The sequence below is a fragment of the Aegilops tauschii genome, chromosome 3, assembly GCF_002575655.3.
Source record: "Aegilops tauschii subsp. strangulata cultivar AL8/78 chromosome 3, Aet v6.0, whole genome shotgun sequence".
NCBI classification, from domain to species: Eukaryota; Viridiplantae; Streptophyta; class Magnoliopsida; order Poales; family Poaceae; genus Aegilops; species Aegilops tauschii.
Genome location: NC_053037.3, coordinates 575457909 through 575484142, shown reverse-complemented (window position 1 = coordinate 575484142; position 26234 = coordinate 575457909). Strand labels below are relative to the sequence as shown.

General features: G+C 42.6%; 1 protein-coding gene across 1 annotated transcript; it reads right to left on the bottom strand.

Moving 5' to 3' along the window:
• Window positions 1-1052: 1052 nt before the first annotated feature.
• LOC120977003 (uncharacterized) lies at window positions 1053-25548 on the bottom strand. Its single transcript, XM_073495650.1, has 5 exons — window positions 25134-25548; window positions 18528-18631; window positions 13271-13621; window positions 12330-12527; window positions 1053-1377 (listed from the first exon to the last, which is right to left on the bottom strand). The coding sequence occupies exons 1-5, from the start codon at window positions 25297-25299 to the stop codon at window positions 1258-1260; spliced, it is 939 nt and encodes a 312-aa protein (XP_073351751.1). The 5' UTR covers window positions 25300-25548; the 3' UTR covers window positions 1053-1257.
• Between the last annotated feature and the right edge of the window lie 686 nt (window positions 25549-26234).

The window sequence follows — 26234 nt, the reverse complement described above, 5'->3', positions numbered from 1 at the left end:
TATAAAAAGCGTGGGAAAATACATTTAAATATGTATTTCCTTTCCTAGAATAGTATTGGACAAGATCCAACTTGGTTCTTACCTCTCTAGAATCCAGATTGTTCTAGTCCCTTTTTATTAGAGGACCAGATAAGCATGTGGATAGATGTTTCTAGAACACATGAGATGGTAGAGTTGGGGGTTAAATTAGAAAGCCACGTGGTAGAATCGTATGAGTTGAAAACTTTATCCAACGGATGATAATGCTCGGATTTGCAATCTCTTGACTGTTGGATGGGCATACCCAAGGACTAATATTTGAAACTATTGGCACACTATATAGTGGTATAGATAGATCTAATTCAATGTTTCACCCATTTGGTCAGTGGAGAAAAAAAAGCAGCCTAAAGTCCAACAAGAATGCCATTAACCTCTCTCACAAAAAAGCATGGGTGCACATGGAAAACAGAACTCGTCTTGATTTCAACAATGGGCACAGGTTGTGAGGCGACAACATCACCTCAATTGGGCACATAATGTGAAGCAGAGGGGATTGTTGGCCAGAGTCTTGCCCAGCCTCACTTCTATGGTGGTGGACTCCAAGGCAACACCTAAACCTAACAGACCGGTGCAGAGGAATGGAATGGAAACAGAGTACGCAGCACACCGAAATTTTGTTCCAGGCGGCACTTCTTGTGCCTGCCCTTCTTTTCTCTTTTTCAGTTTTTGACTCTCTGAATGGGAGAGAGCCTGATAAAGGTTACAAGGAGAAGGCTCCACTCGACCAGATATATATATATACTGCTGCTGACCGAGCTCCACTCCCTCACCTTGCTGTGCACTGCTCACATTCATGGGCTACACTATGTACCATGCTGCTACTCACACAAGTCAAGTATAGGTTCTGGCTGACCACTGAACAGGTGTGACCAGGCCAATTACCACAAGTTACTGACAGTAGACGACAAGATTAAAGACACAGCTAGCAGCGATTATCTAATATCACGTAATTTTAAGCTCTCTTAGTCCTAGGTCCTCTTGGTTGTCAGCTCTTATAGTGCTTAGTTGACCCCCAAAAAATGAAAGCACTAGATTTTTTGCCTTTCACCGAAAGGAAGAAGAAGAATAAACATAATGTTTAGACATTAATGTTTTAAGTAGACTGGTGGTTCAAAACTGAATGGCCACATCATTCTTTCAACCAACCACCAGTATATATACTACTAGACGGATCTTGTTTCGATATAAATATTTTACCAAAATAATTGGCAGAAAAAGTCACGCCCCGCCCACCCAAATGTAGAAGGGAAGATTAGCATGAATCTTGATACCCCAAAGAAAGCCAACTGTTAGTGCTTTCATGCATCTGTCAAACAAGATACAGAAAGTTTCCCAAACCTGAAAAATAGCAAAGAAGCTCAGCTTAATGAGCGAAACATAGGATTAATGGAAATATTATAATGCAGAGATTACTGCCGGTAGGTATAAATATCCTTAATAATAGCAATACAATCATAGCTGAACAACTCTAAAAAATTATGGCTGCAAAATGTTCACCGGAATTCTGAATGTGTGGTGCTCTGAAAAACAGTAGAAGCTTCAGAGGCCCCATTATTACTTGTCGTTTCTAAACAAGTTTTTCTAAGCAAAACACCATTGTGTAATGTGTACAAGTGAAGTTGTAAAAGAGCCAGCCAGCTGAGATGCAACTAAGATTAACATATTGCTATCACCTTTATTTAATTAAAGCTTATACTCAAACCATTGCATACGTGCATAGAATATGAACTGCTGCTACCTATAAAACTGTATATTAGCTTCTCTACTTAAATGGGCACGTACATTGAAGTGAGTGAACTAAAGCACCAGATGTTTGTAAAGTAGAAACTGAAGTTGTAGCTACAAGCACAGAAGATAACAATATGGATATTTTCAACTTGGAGACTGAGAATTAATGCTGGCAATTAGATGATATACAGTGTTGTTTTAAGTGCCGGCATCGCTTGATACTAACAGAAGTAACAACTCTCAAGGTATATAAAAGAGAAGTGAAAACATAGTGAAAGTGGGTGGCTGCGCCGCCAATACCTTTATTGCAGAGAGGATCTAAACATCAAGCCTGATCAATTCCTGGAGGCGCCGTCGGGCGAAGCCCAGCCGGCGTAGGCGGCGACAGGGCCTCTTCTCCCTCTCTGCGTGGATCTCCCGGCTGGTGCGGACCGTCTGGCCACCGGAGGCGCCGAGCTATGGCGGGGCTCGGCGGCGCGGATCCAGGTGCGCTCGATTGCGGTGGCTGCGGGTGCGGGTGCGGCGGAAGCGTCTTGGAGGTGGCGCGGCGGCTGCGGGTGCTCTGCTTCGATGGAGTTGAGGTGGCCAGATTTGGTGTGGGGGCTGGTGGTGGCGGTGTGTGCGCGCGGCGACCTGGTCAGGGACGGGCGGTACGGGAAGGCTTCCCCAAGGCTCCTTGGCTGCTGCTGCTGGTGGGCAGGCGGCGGTTCGTGGTCCGGCGGTGGTCCGAGGCAGCGGCCATGGTGGGGAGGCACAGAGGTGTTTGGTGGGGGGTTGGTCAGGAGAGATGGGGGGCTAGTGGTGTCCCTTCGTCTTCATCGCCGGCAGGGGTGCCAGTTGTGGATTCGTTCCGCTCCTCCCCTCCCCCTCTCCCCGGCCTAGTGTTGCGTGGTCTTCGGTCTGCCGTTCTTCGGATCTGGGCGGTCGCTGGCGGCTCCGTCAGTGGTTGGGGTCGGTAAGGCCAAAGCCGGTGCCTTGGTTGGTCGTGGAGTTGTCGGATGGTAGGGCGGCAGCCCTTGTGGTGGGAGGCGCGAAGTTCGTGGGCGGAGCATGCGTCTCAGGTGCAGGCGGGCAATCATTGTTACGCGGGTGGCGTGGTTGCAGGTGGTTGACGAAGCTAGGATGTGGCGGCGGGGTGTGAGCACCGGGGTACACCTCCTGCCCAGTTTTACATGCCGGCGGTGGCGGCGGCCGTTGCTATCGTAGCCCTTCCTGAAGGCACCGTCGTGGTGCTCTCACTCCTCGTCTTGCTTCGGGTGAAAACCTGATCTTCGGGATCGAGCGGTGGAGGCTATCCTTGGTCGTTCCCTTCTTGGAGGCACTGTTTTGGAGTCTTGGCTTCGTTGTTGTCCGTCTCACTTCTCTGTCGTGGACGCCCATGATGGAGGTCTCTGCAGGCTCCAAGCGGTCTTCCTCCTCGTCATCTTTAGTTTGCTTGGTAGTCGGTGGGGTGGTGTGTCGGTGCCCGGGACCGTTGTATCTTGCCTTGGGTGTGTGGTGTGTGTTTGTATCGGCTTCAGTTGTAATTGGTGATGTTTGCTTTATAATATAAAGCGGGGAACCCTTTTTCGTCAAAAACCAGGTGCAACTTGCAACTCAAAAGTGAGGACAATTTGCCACATCTCATTGCTAGGTGGACCATAACAAAAAATAATGAAACACATGTCGATCGCCAACTATTGATTATTGAGAAGGGCACCAGATAATCTCTCACAGAAAAGAAGACCAAGATAATAAAAGGGAAAGTCAATTCTTGAGTTGAAGAAATAGAGACATCAGGGAGGTATATTGCTCACTAGTACTGTAGGTAGTAAGAAGACCCCCAGAGGCTTAGGTAAAACCCAAAATTGGTTCTGTAGTTCAATAAAGGAGAGACATGGGGCAGATTAGGACATCAAAATTACTTGGTAATTTTGGCATTGACACATGCAATATTCCCTTCTTCCGAAAGGGGTACCGATAGAAGCATATATTTCATGCAACAATGTAACAATCAGAGATAGAGCTTATTGCTTACAATTTTTATGCATCAACAAAGAAAAATAGTAGGCTCATAGTGGATCCAATTCATATGTAAGCTCATGACGATATAATAAATATCTAGAACATTAAGAACTACCAGCTCCCTCAACATCATTCTCAGATGAAAGGCCAATCGTAAGAACTACCAGCTCACTCAACATCACTCTCGGATGAAAGGCCAACCGTTCACAACATAACCATGTAGTGATGGAAAGAAGGCATGCGGAACAAGACTTTGTTTGAGCTGCAATTGAGTAGGACGGACACCTTTGTGATGGAAAGTGGCGACCAACTTGCCATCCATGTCAACCTGAAGTAGCCACTCGGTACATTTGATCAGCACGAACAATTTACCATCCGCATGCACGGCAACCACATCCCACAATTCATCGTCCTCATGATTTTTACACAACGCCTTGATCTCCGTTACCGGCAATTTAATCTGGCACTTTAAGATCCAGTCCTCACTTTCATACTCCTGCAGCACCCATATATCAATGATTGTCTTTGCATCATTAGAGCTGGACATGCCAAGCTTACCATCCATCTCAAATAGGGCATCACACCCGCCAGAAAAAACCGGAGCAAGCATCATCCGGATCGACTCGGCTATGGTGTCGAACACCATTATCATGTTGCTATCGCTCCCATGTCGTACTAGGCAATGCAAGCAACCACACAATAACACAGATGTGTTGCTGAATTGAAGTTGATTGGTATCCGCAGAGTCAATGTACCTCCACAGCTTGCCAGATCCCAGTGATAAGACGTAGCAACCAACTTGATTCCTAGCTTTCCAATTGGTGCGGTCATGAAAACGAAAAGAAGTTTGCTTTGTGGATTCCGAAGAATGCATGAGCAGTCTGTACTCACCTGTAGGCGGGTGAGGGTAAATTCCCAATAGGCTAAAGCCAGAGAGCCTACCGAGGCATGCAAACTGACGAGTTACCGGGTTGCAGATGGTGAAGTAGGCGTAGCAGAAGGAGAGGATGAGGAGGCCGTCAGAGGAGGCCACCGGCCGGAAGTGTGCGTAGTCAAGTCGCGCGACCGAGTGAAGCTGGTCGGCTGCGAGCGCTGCCCGGTGGTTGAAGGGGATGATGTCTGTGGACTTGACATCGTTGCCTTCGCAGCAGTAGCCGTAGAGGATGGGGAGGGACGTTTGGCGGCCATGATGGAAGAGGAGGAAGTCGCGGGCGGAGGTGACGCTGCGCCAGATGCAGCAGACGGCGCGGCAGCGGAGGAGGGATTTGGGGTCGAGGCGGACGAGGATCTCGCATATGACGATATCATCTGGGAGGCCGTGGAGGAGAGGCGTGGCTCCTAGTCTTGCGGCCTCCCTCATGGTCGTCCCCGGCTGGCAGCTGCTTCCGTGCAGGCGGAGGTGCGCTTGTGGCGGCGGCGTTTTCTTTAGAGATATATAATCTCGCTCAGATACGCTTCGCTTGCGTATACAACTCTGGGATAGAGTACAAGACGGACTGGGCTTTTTTTATTTGCCGGCTGGGCTTAGCGTTAGGCCGTTAGCGCACAAGGAAATCGCTGTTAACGTGATAGTAGGAAACTCTTTTTCCTAGCCCCTGAAGAAAAATCCCTGAATAAAAAAAAAGAAAACCTGAAAATAAAAGTCTCCCATATGTCAGCTTGCATTTGCATCATCATGTCGGAAGCACATGTGTGGCTGCGTTGCCCGTCACCTATAAAGTAGACGAGCGTACGTACGTTCGCGGTTATTATTAGAGAAAACACACTTTTCCTAGATACTGTAAAGGAAGCAAGAACTGCAACCTTGTATCCAAGAGCACAGTGCATGCAATTCATGACGACAAATCGCAGTTCCTAGCACACTTCATTTATGAGCGTTCACAACCATATATAGTACTCCAAGAACCATTTGACATGTCGTCGTGAACTTCAGCATGGATCAATCATCGCTCTAGAAGCATTCATTTCTGAGAACACTTTCTAAAAATATTTGTCGTATTTCAAGTTTGTTATTTTTACAGGAAACTAGGTCACATACACTGACACAATGTGAAGGTTTTCCTTTTTTATTTTTTTATTTCTTATGCCGGTTTCGAGATGCGGTTAAAGTTGACGGCATGACCGTTTGTACGTATGTGTGGAATTTTGCAACTCTTGGCGGTTCTCTATTGAAATAGCTCCTTTTGTTCCTGAAAATTATTTTTATAAAAAATAAAGATCAAACTATGAAGTAGATGTAGTTCAAATTTAACCCAGTTTCTACTGAATCGACGAACTTTTGTCTTTTTGATGAGAGGTGAAGCGAAAGCATTTGCATGCAACCATTTGGTCAATTGCACATAAAATATGGTCTAATATTTTTTTTAAATGTAGTGGTGACATTTTGCAACAAATATTTGCTACGTTCTTCACAAAAAAAATGACACTCAGAAAATGAAAAATTATTTTTTTCTGCAAAGAAAATGAAACCCCCAAAATCAACATTCTTTGCCATCCCAGGATACACACATGTGCACAATATTGGGTCATTTTAACCACTGTTCAAGATATCTTCCAATATTTCGATAAATTGGCTGATTTATCGCTTACCATTGTCTGACCGATAAGATAAATCGAACGATAAATCAGTCGATATGGTGATTAATTGGCACATATGCTGATAAACTGGTCGATTTACCCCTTATCATGGGTCAACCGATAAGTTCCCGATAAGCAATATCCCCAACATTGATTTTAACAAACCATGCCATTAATGTAGCCATAACATTTGTCATTTGCCCTGAAAGCCATGAATCTTCATTCATGGTAGCTTATTTCTGTGAACACTTTTTAGAAATATTTGTCGTATTCAAAGTTTGTTATTTTCCCAGGAAGCTAGGTCACATATATTAAAACAATGCGAAGGTTTTACATTTTTTTTATTTTTTATTTTATTTCTTATGCCGGTTTCAAGATGTAGTCAAAGTTGACTGCATGACCGTCTGTACCTAGTTGTGGAATCTTGCAAAATCTTGGTGGTTCTATGTTGAAATAGCTACTTTTGTACCTAAAAATTATTTTTATAAAAAATAAAGAGCAAACTACGAAGCAGCTATAGTTCGAATTTGACCCAATTCCTACTGAATCGGTGAAATTTTATCTTTTTATGCTAGGTGAATAGAAAGAATTTGCATGCAACCATTTGGTCAATTGTACATAAAATGTGGTATAGTATTTTTCAAAAATGGATTGGTCCCATTTTGTAACAAATATTTGGTAAGCTCTTCACAAAAAAGCCATTTTTGACACTCCAAAAATGAAAAATGTTTTTTTGTGCAAAGATGATGAAAACTCTAAAATCAACATTCTTTGCCATCCGAAGATACACAAATGTGCACAATATTGAGTCATTTTAACAAACTATGCCATTAATGTCGCCATAACATTGGTCATTTGCCCTGAAAGCCATGAAGCATTATTCATGGCAGCTCATTTCTGAGAACAATTTTTAAAAAATATTTGCCATATTTCAAGTTTGTTATTTCTCCTGGAAACTAGTTCACATATATTGACACAATGCAAATGATTTTTCATTTTTTGTGATTTTTTTTTAATTTCTTATGCCGGTTTTGAAATGCGGTCAAAGTTGACGGCATGACCATTTGTACCTATGTGTGGAATATTGCAAAAAAAGTCTTGGTGGTTCTCTGTTGAAATAGCTACTTTCGTATCTAAAAATTATTTTTAGAAAAAATATAGAGCAACCTAGATAGCAGTTGTAGGTCAAATTTGACCAAGTTCCTACTAAGTCGGTGAAATTTTGTCTTATTGATGAGAGGTGAAGCGAAAGTATTTGCATGCAACCATTCACTACTAGAAAAATGCTTATAGACAGTATCATAGTAGTAGCGCTTTTTATAATAAAGCGCTGCTACTACTTATCAGTAGCGTTTTTCATAAAAGGCACTACTGTTATGCACTTACCAGTAGCGTTGTTTTTGTAAAAAACGCTACTACAATTGCCAGGCCGTTGCCGGCAGGCCAGGCATAGTAGTAGCGCTTTTATGTATGAAGCGCTACTGCTACCGGGCGTAGCAGTAGCCCTTTCTACATATAAGCGCTACTACTACGGGCTCTTTATCCAGCCCAACGGCCCGCGCTCGACCTCTCTCTCTCACTCCCCCGCCCTCACACACTCACTCGCCTCTCTCCGCCGTCGTCGCCGCCGCCCTCCCCCGCGCACCGCCCTCCCCCGCGCCGGAGCTCTCCCGCCGGCCGCCCTCGCCCGCGCTGGCTCTGCTCCCCTGCCGGCCACCCTCCCCCGCGCCGGCCTCCTCCCCCGCCGGCCACCCTCGCCCGCGCCGGCTCTGCTCCCCCACCGGCCTCCTCCCCGCGCCGGCCTCCTCCCCCGTCGGCCTCCTCCACCACCGTGAGGTACTCCTCCTCCATCCATTTAGTTCATTAGGTTAGGTAACTTAGGTGAATTTAGTTAATTAACTTAGATGTTTTTTAGTTAGGGAAGTAGGTTAGGTAACTAATTAAGTAGATGCTAATTTAGGGCAGTGGTGTTTAGTTTATAGAAAAATTCAATATAATTTTTTTACTGTTTTTTAGTAAGTGTTTAATAGAATTAGTTAGAAAATTAATAGAACTAGTTAAACTGGCTTATTTTTAGTAAGTACTAGTTTATTTTATTTATAGTAAGTGCTTAGTTGAACTAGTTGAATTAATAAAACTAGTTTATTTTTAGTAAGAAAATTTAGGTATATGAGATTTGATGATCTAATTAAAATTTTACTATAGAACTAGTTTATTTTTAGTAAGAAAATTAATAGAACTAGTTTATTTTTTAGTTAAACCAATTATTCCCGCATCGACGTCGACGATGCCTATCCCGCATCCTCGTCGTCGACTCGGCAGAGGAGGCCTGGGCTTGGTGAGGAGCATGTCCGGGACTGGGCTCCGCCGGGCTGATACTGGGAGGTGCTACCTTCCGGGGGCGTAGCTTGGTGAGGAGCCAGCCCGTCGTTGACCCGAACCTTTTTTGGTGGCGGTTGGGTGGGCCAGTGGCAGTGCGGAAGGAACATTGTGCGAAAGGCAAGAATTGGAGACAGGATAATCTGCATTCTCCATAATGGAGAGTCAGGGCCTATCTTGTTTTATGCTATTTTACCTAAGAGAAGGTAGTGGGTCCTAGTTAATAATACTCATGATCATGTGCTAAGAACAACTAAGTAGGATTGGTTAGATGACTATGATGATGATGTGGTATCGAGTAGAAGTTGTATGATCGATGATGATGAGTATGACTTGTTATTATGATACCAATGATGAGTTATTTATTATTATGATCGATGATGCATGATGCTAAGTTGTTATATGAGCATGATGAGTTATTATATATATCAGTAGGTGAAATGAATATGGATTAGATTCAAGTGGAGCCAACATGTAGTGCACATCGAAAGTACTATTAATCCAAACAAGTTCAAGTTTGGATTAGAGTAGTACTTTCGACATGCACCACATGTTGCCTCCACTTGAATCTATGCCACGTTTATTTCACCCACTGTTATATATAATAGGTAATCATGGTCATAAAATCATATGATGAAAGTACTGTATATAAAACCACACAACGAAAATAAGCTGTATTTTTAAAAATACAGGAAAAGTTAGTAGCAACGCTTTTTAGAACAGGCGCTACTGCTACTTAGGTATAGCAGCAGCGCTTTTTAGAACAAGCGCTACTGCTAACTAGGTATAGCAGTAGCGCTCCCATTCCAGCGCTACTGCTACTAGTTAGCTGTAGCGCCTTAGTGGTAGCGCTGGTACCAGCGCTACTACTAGCTATAAAACAAGCGCTACTACTAGGGAAAACCCTACTAGTGATTTGGTCAATTTTACACAAAATGTGGTCTAATATTTTTGAAAAATGGAGTGGTGCCGTTTTGCAACAAATATTTGGTACGTTCTTCACAAAAATAAAACCATTTTTGACACTCAGAAAATGAAAAATGTTTTTTTTCAAAGAAAATGAAAAACCCCAAAATCAACATTCTTTGCCATCCCAAGATACACACATGTGCAGAATATTGGGTCATTTTAACAAACTATGTCATTAATGTAGCCATAACATTGATCATTTTGCCCTGAAAGCAATGAAACTTCATACATGGCAGCTCATTTATGAGAATACTTTCTAAAAAAATTGTCGTATTTCAAGTTTCTTGTTTTTCCTAGAAACTAGGTCACATATGATGGCACAATGCAAAGGTTTATTTTGGAATTTTTGTGCTAGTTTCAAAATGCGGTCAAAGTTGACGACATGACCGTTTGTATCTAGGTGTGGAATGTTGCAAAACTCTTGGTGGTTCCCTGTTGAGATAGCTACTTTTGTACCTAAAAATTATTTTTATAAAAGAGCAAACTACGAGGTAGCGGTAGTTCAAATTTGACCCAGTTCTTACTAAATTAGCGAAATTTTGTGTTTTTGATGAGAGGTGAATCGAAAGCATTTGCATGCAACCATTTGGTCAATTATACATAAAATGTGGTATAATATTTTTGAAAAATGGAGTGGCCCCATTTTACAACAAATATTTGGTAGTTTCTTCACAAAAAAAACCATTTTTCACACTCCGAAAATGAAAAATGATATTTTTGTGCAAAGAAAATGGGAACCCGGAATTCTTCCTATCCTCCACATTTCATAGGAAAATAAACATTAGCCTAGACTCAATGGAAATATCCTATGATGTGGACCAGAGGACATCTCTTTTCTTATTACTATTTGTAGGATTTGATACACTTCAACACATCCTTATTCCTCCAAGTGCCCAACTTTGCACGATCGGCTCTAGGCCTCAGGGGCCCATAGGTACTCTTTGGTCGACTTGGTCTGTCAGGCCCATACGGTATGTGCCTCTGATAGTTTAGCACTACTCGCAATTTAATGTCGTTTATATTGTGGGGAATGTAACCAATGCCCATAATAGCAGAGGTGCACTGAGGGAGTGGGTGGCATGTGTTGACGCTCGGTCGACCGATGTGTGATATTCTAGCAATATGAATGGGGAGGAGCACTCGTAGTCCTGCATTGAAGGTGTAGGCCTCATGTTCAAACTCCGTCATTAGACGTAATACCTTTGTGACATATTGTTGTGATCGTTGATCCTTGTATGATTGTCTTCCCCTCGGATTTCTAACATGTATTACACTATTGGATAGCACCATCCAAATAACCCCATCGGATGTTTGAGGGTTATTTTGCCACCATGGCAGGATATGCTGCCAAGGATGTGATACTTTCTTCCTTTCTTGGGGCTTTAGGGATAAAGAGAGTAGGAACACTTTTATTTCAATGATACTCAGATCCAACGTGATATGGTAGCCCATACCGGCAACTAATACATGTCAACACTCCACGTGTGATGCCACACACCAAAACCACTTCAGGGGGTTGATCAGGGTCTAAACCTTGAGGGCTCAGAACACATAACCTAAGGGGGGCAAGTAGACTTTTTATATCTCGTTGGCATCAACACTCCACGTGTGTAATTTTCAACATATCACCCCCCCCCTAGTCTTTAGAGTATCAAGAATTATCTGATTTATCCATTTTTGTCTTTTCCTCACCTTTGTGTTTTATTCCATAGGCTTTTTGTGTTTTATTCCATAGGCTATCATGTGCCCCATGACACTAAACCACGTAAGGGATTAAATTTGTTAGATGGGGTAAACTATGGAATAAGGGGACGGTAAAAACTGAAAACAATAATCAAGTAGACACTCAATAAAAAGCAAACTAAGGAGTAAAAGGTTGCTCTTGCTTATAATAACTTCTAGTAGTGCTCTTCTCTACAGTTTCATAGTAGAGAATCATCTTACACGACTTGGACTTGTAGATCCCTATTTGGATCAAAATGATCAAGCATGTCAATGGAATGTTAAGACACAACAGTAAGAAGGGGCAGAAAGCCTGATCACTCTTCTCCCAAAGCAGGGTCACACTAGAATCCATTAGCATTAATCGAACGAAAATATCCCAACTAGCATAATTTTGCATTTTGTGACTTGCGAAGAAATAAATACAAAAAACACCAAGTATCCTCCATGGATTCAACTTCAACAAACAAGAATCCTCGTGAGGAATTACCAATTAGAAAGCCTGACAACCAATTATAGTTACTAATTGTAAATTTCGCATCAAATGAAACACAATAGGGTATTAAACCATCTTGAACAAAATGGAAGATTGAGAACAGTACAACATGTTTAACCATAAAAATACTCCCACTAGGGAAAATGGTATTAGCCTTCTTTAGGGAAACAAAAAGGGTATGCTAACTAATTATCAATCAACAACTCATTTAGCTCACTGCGTATTTGAAACTATGATGTAGAACATGTTAGTTGCATATGACCTTTAACAAATGTAGTTGAATCTTGTTAATTGCACATGATTTTACAAACCTTGTTAAATGAGCACGTTGGTATTCGAAAAACTGGTTATAGCACTATTAAGGATGAGATCAAATAGGAATTTTTCATCAAGTAGTGAATGAGAGTCCAGTTACCTGTGAAAGAGGGGCGGTCCAACCTTTTAAGAGGGGCCAATCAAGCGCTGGCCTAAGGTCCTTTGTATCGGCAGCCCAACATCCACCTTCACCTATTGGTTTCTCAGGACAAATTATCTGTAGACAAGGACCAAGTAGAAAAAGTACAATACAACTCATATTAAATGCACCACCAAACGAAGCAACAAATGCAAGTATTGTAAATTATACACTCGTGCAATGAAAAGGGAAATAAGTTTGTTATCAATACAAATAAAATCCAACAAGAAAATATTACAGTACGAACAAAACAACAAACCATGTGTGCATAGAGACATTCAAATCCTTTTATCGAATAGAAAGAATTGCCTTCTTTTTGATGCCATACCCGTCATACTTCGGCTAAGACCGCTCTCAATTTTTCATCTATAGCACAAGCAAAATTTGGTACCAACAACACTAGTGGCAGATATATTTACAGTTGTGGTTCTTCTCCTAGTGTTACGAATATGAATTTTCTTTTAAGAAATTCTTGTGACTTAGCACTAAGGATCATTACTTGTTTGATAACTTACAACTTGTAGTCCTTTCTCTGTTTCACATTATCGCCATGCACCAGTACGACACAACAAAATTTAGTATAATCTTTGTGCAAATATAGCAAGCACGACTTGAAATCAACATGTGTGCAACATGTTCACTAAATAATTATGTGCAGATATAGCAAGCATAAAACTTGGGTCCAAGTCAAAACAAGAAATAACTTGTTCCGGTCAAAAAAAGCATAATAAATTGTCTTTGCTCAAAAAAAGCATAATAACTTTAGAAATCATTATATGCAAATAAAACAAGAATATGCATTCATACTCCAACCCTAATGTGATTTTCTGAAAATGGAAAATGTGCTAACCTTTTGACAAAACAATTAAGATGAGTTCAAATAAAAATGTCTAGGTATTTGATTTCATGAAAGGGGCAAGCTGGTGCCATTTGCATTCACCAATATAAATTCTTACCTTAACTTTGTCTTCACCCAGCAACTCGATAATTTTGCCAGTCCAGAAACAATCTTTGTACCACCAGTCAATCAAGTCACCTACTTTCCAAGGACTGCTTACAACTGCTACAACATCCATCTGTGGCCAATGCTCAGGAATATCATTCTCCCAACACCATTGAGGAAAAGGAGGTCGTAACATGATCTCCCTATTTTGACCTGCTTTCTGATTACGACATTTTGGGGGAACTTTGTAGAGTCTATTCCATCTCCTTTCTGTTAGTATATAAAAGGAATAATTTACACATATGGAAAACTAGTGTTGACAGTCTCGGATAAATTATGTGCCGTTGCAGGTTTGTTGGCACAACTTTCACGGAATTGGGTCTCTTAGTCCAAGCCCATTGGTAATCACTCGGATGCCAGATATCCGGCTGAATTACTTTGTGAATTTCTAGCCCTAGTGGACGTAGCCCCTCAGGATCCGATTAATTGTTGGTAGTTGATCGGAGTCGGAAGAGTAGAAGTAGGATTTATTTTTTGAAACTCATGGACTTAGCTCTCTCAGCTCCAAGCCCATGGCCATCAGCCAAATTCCGACTAAACTAGAGTACAAATTCTTTGAACTTCATGGACTTGGCACTCTGAGCTCCAAGCCCATGGCTATCTGTTAGATGTCCGTCGTCCGACCGAATTTAGTTTGTGCTTTTCTTCTAGTTGAGGGCACAATTAGTGCACACACTGGGTGTAGCCCTTGAGGCTACGATTAACTGCTGGCAGTTGGTCAAAGTCTCTAGAGTAGTACAGAATATTAGTACTTTATGGACTTAGCTATCTATGCACCAAGACCATAGCAATCAGCCAATTCGGATGAACCGACTGAATTAGAATTAATTGCTTTTTGAACTTCATAGACTTGGCTCTCTAAGCTTCAAGCCCATGACAACCAGACGGATTCCAAAAAAATCAACTAAAATAAAGTTGAATTCTTTCCTTAGGACTTTTCTTCCAGTGGGGGCACGAGCAGTGCACCCACTGGGTGTAGCCCCCGAGACTCCGAGTGATTACATGTAATCAGTTAGTGTTGGAGTCTCGAATGAACTACTCTCCGGGTTTAATTTTCATCTTCTGTTTGAACAGAAAACCTATGAGCTTGTACAATGACTTGCAGAAAAGGGATCAATTGCATCTTAACTGGAGACTACAATGGTGGTAAGTTCCATAAATCAAACTATCTTTAGTTAACCTTATTTCTCATCCCTGTCCTAACTGATTCTGACAGATACACCTGCTGAAAATAGACTATTGACCAACCAACTAGAGAATTGAGTATGTGCAAAAACCATCTGAAAGAGACTGGAGGCAAAAGATGTCAAGCTGGCCAAGGCTCTGAAGGAGAGGGATGCCGAGCTAGCGAACAAGAAGGAGACTCGACTGAAAATCAAGAAGGTTGAACATCAGCTGAATGAGTTTGAAGAAATTGCTAAACTGAACAAGTTGTACCGAGAGGAAGTTGAAAACCTTAAGAAAAAGAACGACAAGCTTAACCCTGAAAATCGGCAACTTTAGATGAACTTCCTTAGCCTGAAAGATCTTCAACACAAGGAGAAGGCCCATCATGAACAAGACATAGAAAGAATCACCCATGTTATGGAAGACAATGAGAGGTACTTAGTGGATCACCTAAACCAATCCACTTAGAAGCTTGCTGGTAAGTATTAATGTTTCAGTCGGATCACCCAAGAATTGCATGATATGCACTCTGGAAATCCACCATCTCGAAGATGGATCAGCCTGCTCTGCGGTCTTCTTGTATTCTTCTAGCTCGAATGCCACCATTTGAGCATCAACGATATCCAAGCCCCTCTGCAGGCAATTCTCTACTCCCTTGACATTGCCAAAGATAGTAATCACGCCTTTTGGGCCAAGAATCTTAAGTTTCAGATACACATAACACGGTCAAGCCCTAAACTTGGTGTAGGCTGATCGCCCAATAACTGCATGCTATGCACTCTAGAAATCCACCACCTCGAAAATGAGGTTCTCTTTCTAAAAAAATCTTGTCACGAAGCACTACCTCCAAGGTATAGCCCCAAAGACTCAGGGCTTCTTTCATGGGATCACTTCATGGAACTGCATGTGGATCACACTCAACTTGGATAAGGGAATGCCCATGTGCTTCAGCGTGCTGGCGTAGATTAAGTTTATCCCATTGTCGCCATCCATCAGTCCATACCGCAGTCGGTAACCATTCACAAGTGGATCTACGATTAGCTCTTAGAACATGCACTAGCTGATCCAACTAATCAAAAGTAATGGATATTTCCGACCAATCCAAGTATTTAGGAGTTGAGATTACGACGACATTCACATCCACGACTACAAAGCTTATGCACACGTTTTGACTCAGGATCTGCAAAGATCAAGAGTACGCTTTGCTCTCTCAAATACCAGTTGTCTTGGTCATCCTCCTCTTCGTCTTTGCTCTTGCCTTCAGAAGGCGTTGACGGCCAACTTGCCTGACATCGTCGTCTTTAGAGCCATGCACTGCCGAGTGGTGTGGTTCAGGTATACAAGATTTCCATCATCGTCCTTGGTGATGTGGATGATACACGGTTTGTCCAGAATATCACCTTCTGTGGCTTCCTTTTTACGAGGTATCCACTCTTTCTTCTGGTTTCCTTTTCCTTTGTTTTGATTGGCAATTGCCACCAACTCGGTGCCGCTGACACCATCTTCCCATCTGACTTGCGCTTGGTGTTACTATTATTATTGTTGTTCATGCTTGGCCCTGACTGATTGTTATTCTTCTGATGAGACGGCTCTGCATGTCCCTTGCCTCTAAGGATTCGCTCCTCTTCCCCACCATTTGCATGGCCGTTTGCTATTTCCATCAGTCGGCCCAAGGTGCCAACTTCCAAGTGGCCAAGTTTCAGGCACAGGTTGCAATATATGATGCCTTGCTAAATTATGAATTGTAGCCCATCTCTGGATATACTCCCGAGTGGTTTCATTGGGCTTCTGGACGCACAACTACAGCTCCGTCATTCCATCAGGACGCTTGTAAGGGCCTTCATATTTTTTGACAAAAAACCCTCTGAGAATCTCCCCAACTGAAAATACCATTGGGCGGCAAGTGCTTGAGCCAAGCTCGAGCTGACCCCTCCAGCACCAGTGGAAGGTGATTCATAGCAACACCATCATCACTGCAACCAATCCGAATGAGATAATAATCAAGCCAAGTTTCAGGTTTGGAATTTTCGTTGTATTTATCACCATCAGATGCCATTCAGACTAAAACAAAAGGGACCTGAAATATTAGAAGCACTCAGAATATCCCCTTCATAGTAACCACGCTCCGCCTGTCCCCGATTCTGGGCCAAATGATCCTGAGCATCACAACGGTCAATCATCCCTGCTTAGGACGGGTCAATCATCCTATGGCATGGAGAATCCCCATGACGCCAAGGAGACACATCTCATTGACGTGGTGAGTAGCCATAACATGGGGGTTAAACATCCTGGTGGGGAGGTGAATAATCATTGCGACTAGGTGAACATCTTCAGGCACAAGATGGATCTTCGCGGCGTGGTGGAGTCAGATCCCCATGATGCGACACATCACTAGATCGAGGAGGAGATACGCCCTGACAAGGTGGCAAAGCATTGGATCTGCGGCCCACATGAGGATTGTGGCTCAATGTTGTGGTATCAGCTCGAGCCGACTTGGAAAGCAACAATTATGCGATTGCGTGTCCGCCTGGTTTTGTCACATTTTGTCACAAAGCCACTATGGGTGAAGCAATAACATGACGAATATCATCCACCGTTGAACCTAACGGCTAAATTAAATCTGCTATCTGAGTGGTTGCCCCTTGCATTGCGGTGTGCTGGGCGGGGTAGGCTCCCGCATCAGCAATTGGGAACAGGCACCTTCAAGACAGACTGGTGCCAGGAGTGTTCCGAGGACGCGCCATCAAGTTCTGCACCACTCGGGCCAAGCGCTCTCGCTCAGCCAATGTGGCTAATCGAGCAGCCTCCATCCGGAGGCCTACAGGTGTGGATTGAACTCCTAATGCCTTCAACACTTGTGATGTACACTTTATAGCAAAAGTGTGGAGCTACTCCCTTGTGTTGCTTCAGTAAGCTACAAGAAATGTAGGTTGTAGGAAGGGAGCTAAGCTACAAAGTTTTTGTAAAGTTCACCGTCAGCTCAAGATAGCCTTGACTCCAATAATCAGCATTTTTCTTCTCTTCAAAAAATTAGGCGGAAGAATTAAAACAATTATCCAAATAGACAAACACTCGAACAAACCTAGAGTAGGAAATAACAAATTTCAACAGAAGAAACTAATTTTATTGGCTTCTTGATTTATCGGCATAAAACAATTACTTACTTTCATCTGGATAGTCTATATACTCCACTTGACACTCCAGGTGACCGTCCCTGATACGCATGTCGGTGAGCTGGAAATAAAATTGAGATTGTTTAGCAACATCCCATCTCATAATGCAAAAAAAAAAATAGGCCTTTGTCCAAACTCAAAAGTAAAAATATCCAAGTTGGAGCATATGAGATGGATTACCACAAAATGAGATAAGCAGAATGGCTTGCATGAATGCAATGGAATTAATACCGATTTTGAAACCAAGAGAAACTGAGTAAATACAGATGCAGTTAGGAGAGAGGATAGATGAGGGGCCTTGTAATCTCAAAATTTAAGATTTGGGGAGGGCCTAATAAACCTGAACCAAGGGAGTACTTTTTTGATGAGGCAAAACTCAAAGATATAGCTACAAAATTAAGTTATTAATCTTTGAAATTTGTTATGGTGACCATGAAAAGTAAATAATATTTCCTTTAATCCATAATAGAGCTTATAGACTTTTTGGTAAGTCAAACCTTGTAGAGTTTGATCAGGTTTATTGAGAAAAATATTAACATTACTAATAACAAATAAATACAATATAAAAGTAGGGCTCGTGATGTATCTGTTGATATATGCCTCATATTAGAAAATTTCTCCACAAACTTGGTCATAGTTTACCAAACTTAAATTTCCAAAAATCTATATGCACAACATTATGGAACAAAGGGAGTATCACTTATGAAAGTATCATGTATGAAAATACGTGCGCATAGTAATTCAAAACGTACTAACAAAGGGGAGATGTATTTACAAACATGAACAAGCAAGAGTTAAAGAAATTGCACATTGTACCTTGCCACGGAACCATGCGCCCCTATAACCACGATCAAAGGATCTTGTCTCTATAGCATCTCCAACTTTAACTGGAAGTATTAGGTCCATTCGGAGCCACGCAACTACACCAATAAAATGTTGTGTCAACTCAGAAGATTAAGAATCCCAAACTCAACTAAGTTAAATAAAATGCATACCTCAATATCAACACTAAGCTACAAAAATAAATAATTATATCATCAGCAATACTCAGGCATGCTCATTCATGATCACAACAACTTCAACAAGCTCACTCCCACGAAGGTGCTTCAGAGGATTATCGCCCAGGAGATAACAATGCATGCATGGAAAAGCTTATGGCCTCAACATCTCACACTAAGAACATGGCATCGAAGACCATTAAGAAAACATGATAAACATAAGTGGATTCCCAAGATATCAATGGCAGTCACCATTTTAGTGACAGATTCTCAGTATGTCAAAGAATGATGAAAGAGATAAGAAGTTTGGTCAAGACACCACAAGAACTTGGGCAGCTCAAAGAAGAGTCTAACCAATAGGCCTGCTTCGAGTGTGCGAAAGCAGTCACTCCATTGTGGAATGTTTAGAACAAAGATGAGGGCAAGAGTCAGAACAAGATAAATCACCATGGCAAGACAATTCCACATGAAGTACATCTAACAGCTAGTATTTTAGGGATGCCGGGGTGGGAAATATCTTGCACATCCAATTTCTAAACTCCCTCATTTTCTTCATCTCGTCTGCTCTTCCAATGAGATATTTAGATAGCAATCAAGCCAAGGATTACCTTGAGGCTAAAGATCAAGACATGTTTCCATTGTCTCCTAGAGAGTTAGTAAACGCATGGTTCTTGCCACGCAAGAACCTGTCATCGGTCACAAATCAATCCTTTTTGTTTTTCTATCTTCCCAAGTAGTACCAAATTATCCAACCAAGAAAAAATCGTAATAATCTATGGTTTAGAAATCTTGTAAGATATGCAACACCTATGCAAGCAAGTAAAAAGTTATTTGTTATTTTGGTCAAGTTAGAACTGAAACAAGATCTCAAGCTCACAATGCCTTTGCCTTTCCTCGACTGTAATCCCACTAATATATATTTAATTTCAATTAGACGTGTGTAATTATTACCCCTTCATCCCATATTAAAGGGTGTTATTCGTTGTTTTTCTTCCTACACAAAAACAAGAAAAACAGGGTGTCCTATCTCCACCGATCCACTTCTCCTCGACATGCCCCACTATCATGTGTGCTTGAGTCGTCCTCGCCTTGGCACCACCCTTTGAATAGTTGGCACCACTCTTTGAATAGCACCTCATTGACTTTGCCATTAACCTTTCCCTGTTAATTGTTACATGGTGTTGATTGTTCATGGCCATGCATGCGAGCGATTCCCGCTGATTGCTGCACAAAGCGCATGCTAATTGATGGTGACCATGAAACATGCTATAGCCCACTGTTAATTTTGGTACAACATGTGTGGCCTGAGGCGTGTGGGAGTGAGCACAAGGACTAATTAGTGGTGTCATTGGTCTTAGAAAAAAACCGATACGCCCTCTAATATGGAATATATGAAGAAGGTGTTGTATTTGGCATTCAAGCATTGGGTTTCCTTTTGGATCTTGCTTGATGAAAAGAGGAAATTTCATCGTGATGGGGATAGATCATTGCAATTGTTGGTCTTCAACGAGGAATGCCTAGTAAGCGCGAGTCATCAGCTCGCGTTGACTACATCCCTACCCTTTGTACACACCGCACGTCGCTCCTAGCGATTGAGTGGTCCGGTGAAGTGTTTGAATCGCAATGACGGGGGTGGTTCGCTGCCCCCAACGTCGCGAGAAGCCCATTAAACCTTAGCATTTAGAGGAAGGAGAAGTCGTAACAAGGTTTCCATAGGTATTGTTGTGACCCTGACCAAAACAGACCGCACACGCGTCATCCAATCCGCCGGCGACGGTGCTCGGCCAAGTCCTCGACCACCTCCCCTCCCCGGAGTGGAGGCTCGAGGTAAAAGAACCCTCGGCGCCGAAAGTGTCAAGGAACATTGTGCCCCCTAGAGGTGTCATTGGTCTTAGAAAAAAAGATATGCCCTCTAATATGGAACATATGGAGAAGGTGTTGTATTTGGCATTCAAGCATTGAGTTTCATTTTGGATATTGCTTGATGAAAAGAGGAATACCAAAGATTAGGTATAACAACAAATGTACACATAAAGAACAATTTGAGAGCACTATACTAACTCATTTGAGCACTAGCAACCAAGTAAACCTCAACACGTGATAGATGCAACACATGAGCTCATATTCTGAGATAAATGCATATTTGTCCGTCAACTAATTAATTACGATCTAGCCACCAAAGGTGACTCAGAGAATTCCATCGGCTTTCAACCGAAAAAGTTGTGGCTTCGTCCTAAGCTCAAACACAACTTTCTAGGCCTCGCCTCTCCTCAAGGAACAACAGTGTGGTAGCGATTCCGCCTGTTGTGAATGAAGGAGGGGGCATGAACATGCAATTATTTTCACATCCATGTGAGCAAGCATCGCGAACTGAATCCATTCTGAGCTTTGGTTAGATGGTGCAGTGGCTTTGTCGTAGCAAGAGATGGAAGCTCTCGCTTCGTCACTTTTCTCGTCCATCCTCGGCGAACCCATGGAACACGCCAATTGCATTGATCTACTGAGCTGCATCTAGCGATAAACCTGTCCAAGTTCAAGCTACCTCTCTCTACGGAAGTGTGAGCCATGATCCATGCTTTTCCTGAGGACATGACTCTAGGCTTTGGACGAGTGTTTGCCCGTGTTCTTCCAATCCCCTTGAGTAACAGTCAAAGTTGATTTATTGGTGGCTATTGTAAAATTGTACCATCTCAGTGGAAGCTTGTTACACCTTCTCATTCAGGCTTTCTGGACACTGCTTCCAAAGAAAGATTTGGAGATAAATGAAAGGGATTTCCATCCTATTTATCCAAGTTCACTCCTCGAAGCTCATTGTTAAGATGATGGAGAATCGGCTTGTGTCTCGTCTGCCTGAGGTTGACGCAGCAAACAAGGGAGCAATTGCGAAGGGTCATAGCATTCCGAAACTTTTTCCTGGTTCAGCAAATGGTCAAGATGATGCATAGAAAGGAAGTTGATGCCGTTCTCATTAAGCTTGACAACTCGCGCACTTCGATTCGGTCTGGTCTGAGGCGGAGGGAGCAATTTGCATTGTTTTCGTGCACCATTAGCTCGGGTCCTCATCAATGGTAGCCCGAGGGACCTCATTTGGCATGCTTGTGTCCTACAATAGGGGGACCAATCTTTGATGCTTTTCATGCTAGTCATCAACATGCTCAATGCCGTGGTGGTTAGGTGTGACCATGCATGTTGACCATGCCTACCTTCGACACTTTCTAGAGGTGTTCGTGGGGGCTTCGGGCTTGTGCGTGAATATGGTTGAGTGTGATAGTGCGGATCAAGTTCGACATTGGGAAATTCCGACTGAACTTGCGCCATTCCCCAGTAGGCCTGGTGTACTGCTTACCAGGTACCCTAGGCTTCGGTACTGCATGCCTGCGCTAGTGTGAAACCTTGGGATGCGCCCAAATATAAGCTTTTTAGCTTGGTCCGCACTGCTAGATAGATGTTGGACCTCTGATAGGTTAGCGTGTTGCAGCCTCCCGCCCTTCCACATCCAGATGTGTGCCCTTTGTGCACAAGGTCACTGAAAACTATCAACCACCTCCTAGTCGGTTGTGTATCCTCTCGCGAGGTGTGCGTCGGTATCATGTGATGAATTGATGTTGCCTCCTACAAGGCATGACATGTTACAGTCCTCATGGAGCCTCGCCAGATAGTGGCTCCCCACTGTGGTTAGGGGTGGTTTCAACTTGGTGGCCACAACACCATGCAATCCATTTGACTGGAAAGAACTAGTTACTGGCTCCCCATTAGGACTAGCGGTGGTTTCAACTGGATGGCCACTGCACCATGCGATATATTTGACCGAAAAGAGATCAGTGTGATTTCAAGAAGAAATTCATGTCAGCAGCAAATGTAACTAACCAAATCAAAGATCAATGCCGACAACGGAAGTTGGTAGACAATGGTAGTCCAATGAGAATGATTACTTAGCCTTAGTTGCGGTTGTGGCGTGGCTATATCTGAGACCTTTGAATATCTCCTTGTAATTGTAACCCCTCTATATCTTAATATATAGACACAAACCAAGGGTTCTCGAAAAAAAGGTTGGCAGAGGCAGAATAAAAATTGCAACTCAAGCGTTGGGTGGCCTGTGAGGATAATAGAAGGAATTTTTAGCATCATAATCCTACTACTACGATTGAATACTGCAAGCACGGGCAAACAATTGATCCCACGTTCGTAAACATGTCTATCATGTAAAATAGGCAGATTATTTTGACTGTGATTCTTCTTTTAAACTTGTCTCCATTCCCTTATTTATTAGGGAGAATTCCTTATTTGGCCCTTCCTTAAAATTTGCTTCCCTTTTTGGCCCAAAAAACTTGTTTCTTCCCTTTTTGACACTTAAACTTGATTTTGTTCCTTACGTGACACTTCCATCCATTTTTCCATCCAGCGGTGTTAACTGGCACGTACAAAGACAGTTTTGCTCCTGGTGGTAGTATGTCAGCAAAAAAAAGGAGAAGGGGCGTGAACATGAATGGATGTAAGTGTTGCAAGAAAGCCCACTTTCAAATATTCATATCCACCCCCGCCCACCAGTCGTGTTGCAGCTCCATCCGGGAGAGCCTGGCATGCATGGCGTGTATCCGCGAGAGCCACGCTAGCGCCCAGCAGCAGCCGGCAGCGCAAACACACACACGCACGAGTACTCCTACACAACAAGCATGCACACATACCCAGCAAGCACACGCGCATCCAAACGGCAGCAAGCACACACAGGCATCACGGACGGACGCAGCACGGCACCAGCAAGGCAGCAACTACTGGGCTTCCCGTGTCCCCGACGTGTCACCGTGTCGGCGCCGTCCCGGTGGCCATATCGCCATTTTTTTCTTTACCTTTAAATCAAAAAACATGATACTACACAGATATTGCATCGGACGTGTCCGACGTATTATATATGCGACGTGCTAATCACACAAGTACGTGCAAAGCTAGCACAAGAAGCAAGGAAGCTAGCAACTCGATAGATTTTGCATGTTGGAACAGTCCACGCTAGTCTAGCCGGCACCTCACGTGCGTACGCGATCGGAGTAGCTCTTACTCGATTGGATCAATTCAATCTCGGCAGGTAGTGACTCATTCACCCGCAAAAAAAAAAGGTAGTGACTGTAGTTTAGATGATTATTTAGATTTGATTTGATGGAGACATTTTTTGGAACGACTCGCTGGAGATACAAGTTATCAGAAGCTTGTGCTCTTGGCTTCTTGCAAATTGTAGCTAGTCAATCTGTAACAAAATGGCATGAGCGTGTGCCACAATCGAGGCGCGAACACAGCTAAGGGATCACTTGTTGACATGCCGCGGTCTAATTTATCACCAGTAACATTAATCTGTACAAATTTATACGCTACAGTAGAGACTGAATGGGTCGTCATTATTCTGCTCCTAATGTAGTAATTATGGTTAGTCCCGTGCAACATTTTTTTGTATTTAGACATATGGTACTATTTTTTGTTTGTTTATTCAACCATGACAAAATATATATCATGTTACCTCTGTGTTTGCATGTAAATAATCTGGTCACATACTACACAAGGGGTAAAATGGTCTTTTTAGGTCAGACTTAACACCGCTACTAGCCAAAACTAACGGAAATGTCACATAAGGAACAAAATAAAGTTTAAGTGTCAAAAAGGGAAGAAACAAGTTTTTTGGGCCAAAAAGGGAAACAAATTTTAAAGAAGGGCCAAATAAGGAATTCTCTCTATTTATTACCCGTAGATTGTATGATATGTTCATCCAATTAAGTTACATCTTTACCTAATAGTCCTAAGGCTTAATTAGCAAAAGAGACCAAAGTAAATTGGGGTTAGGGAATTTGATATGGAAAAATATTGTCAGCTTGCCTAGGTTCAGTGGAGATGGCAACTTAATGAAAGATGGGCTTTGATAGGCGAACTGCGAAATGGGATTCGACCATATGGCTATCAAGTTTGTTTATCTTTACTGTGATTTTGTGTTATCCTATAGTCAGATGTGTTTTAGCGAAATGTGCACTGAAACCACCATAATCAAGAAAGTCCAAGCCTCTCCCTTGTGTCCACCCCTTTATGTATGATACCAACAAAGTCTATTGGAACTTCTTTTTACCAGGCTTTTTCCCTTATACACATACGCTAAATGACATGTGATATTTGCAACAAAATAGCAATAAGGAGAGAAACACCAGTTTCCTAAGTGCGCCACACTCCTCTACTTGTGTTCTGTGCATAAGTGAAGATGTATCGACATTTAGGAATGTAGTGGTTAGTAATTCATAAACGAAGACAAATCTGGTTTCTTTTCTTTGCCCTCGACTTAACCACTGGAATGTGCATAGAGCGGCGCAATAGCGCATAAATATCATCATGAAACAATATCACCAATACTGACCACCGGAAGCTTTGGTGTGGCAATGACTGCCGGATTTACCTGAGTCTGAATTTCTTGCTGTTCCCGACCCGTCCCAAGCCCACGTATCTTGAAAAACCTGAGATTCAGCACAAAAACAAAACGGATTGAGTCGAGAACTACTGTCAACACGGAACCTACCTGTTGAAACAAAGACCTTTTGGGAACTGGCCAGTGCATGCGCCATGGATGGGGATTTCTTTTGCCGGTCAGCAAAAGAAACTGCTCTGCAAACGATCGATAGTGCACGGACGAAATCTTAACGATGCCTATCTTGAACGGTGCTGATTTGCGAAATGATTTTTACAATCTAATGGATGATCTGATCTATCGTCCAGATTTCGTCTGAAAAACTATCGTCCCTAGAGCAGTGCTCGTCAACAAAAAGACAATTCCCGCAGAAAAGGCGGCGCGTGGTGCGGGGAGATGGGGGAGAGGGGCGGAGGAGGGGAAGGGTGAGGCGGCGCACCTGAACTTCGCGGGAGAATCGGCCGGCGGAAGACACCACGCGCCTTGCGGCCGGGGCGAGAAAAGGCTTCTCCTGAAGGAAGGAGGGGGAGGCGGCGCACCTGGACTCCTCGAGGGAATCGGTGGGCGGGGGCGATAAAGGGTTTCTGGAGCCAAATTTGGAAAATCTGGCTGTTCCGCGCTAATGGGCCCCTCGGCTAATCAAATGGGCTTTTTACAGACATTTTACGAGTATCTTTCTAACTAATCTCCTCCCCTAAAAAAACAAATCTCCTCCACCACGTACACATTTTGGGCCCGCCCAACTAGTCTTTTCGGTTTTGGGATGGTTCGACCGGGTTTTTTATTTCGTCCTTTTGGGTTTTTCATTTTAGTTATTTCTTTTATTTTCCTATTTCCGTTATTTCTTTTCTTTTTTAATTTCCGTTACTTATTTTAATTCTCAATTTATCATCTTATTCTTATTTACCAATTTTACTTTTCATTTTGCGAGCATGTTTTAAAATGCTTATACTTTTTTATCAAATAAAGAACATTTTTCTGAAATCGTGAACATTTTTAATAAAATTTTAAACATTTTTCAAGTTCGCAAACATTGATTTTGATCGTGCACATTTTCCGAATTGACAAACAAGTTTCTTTGGAATGTCAACA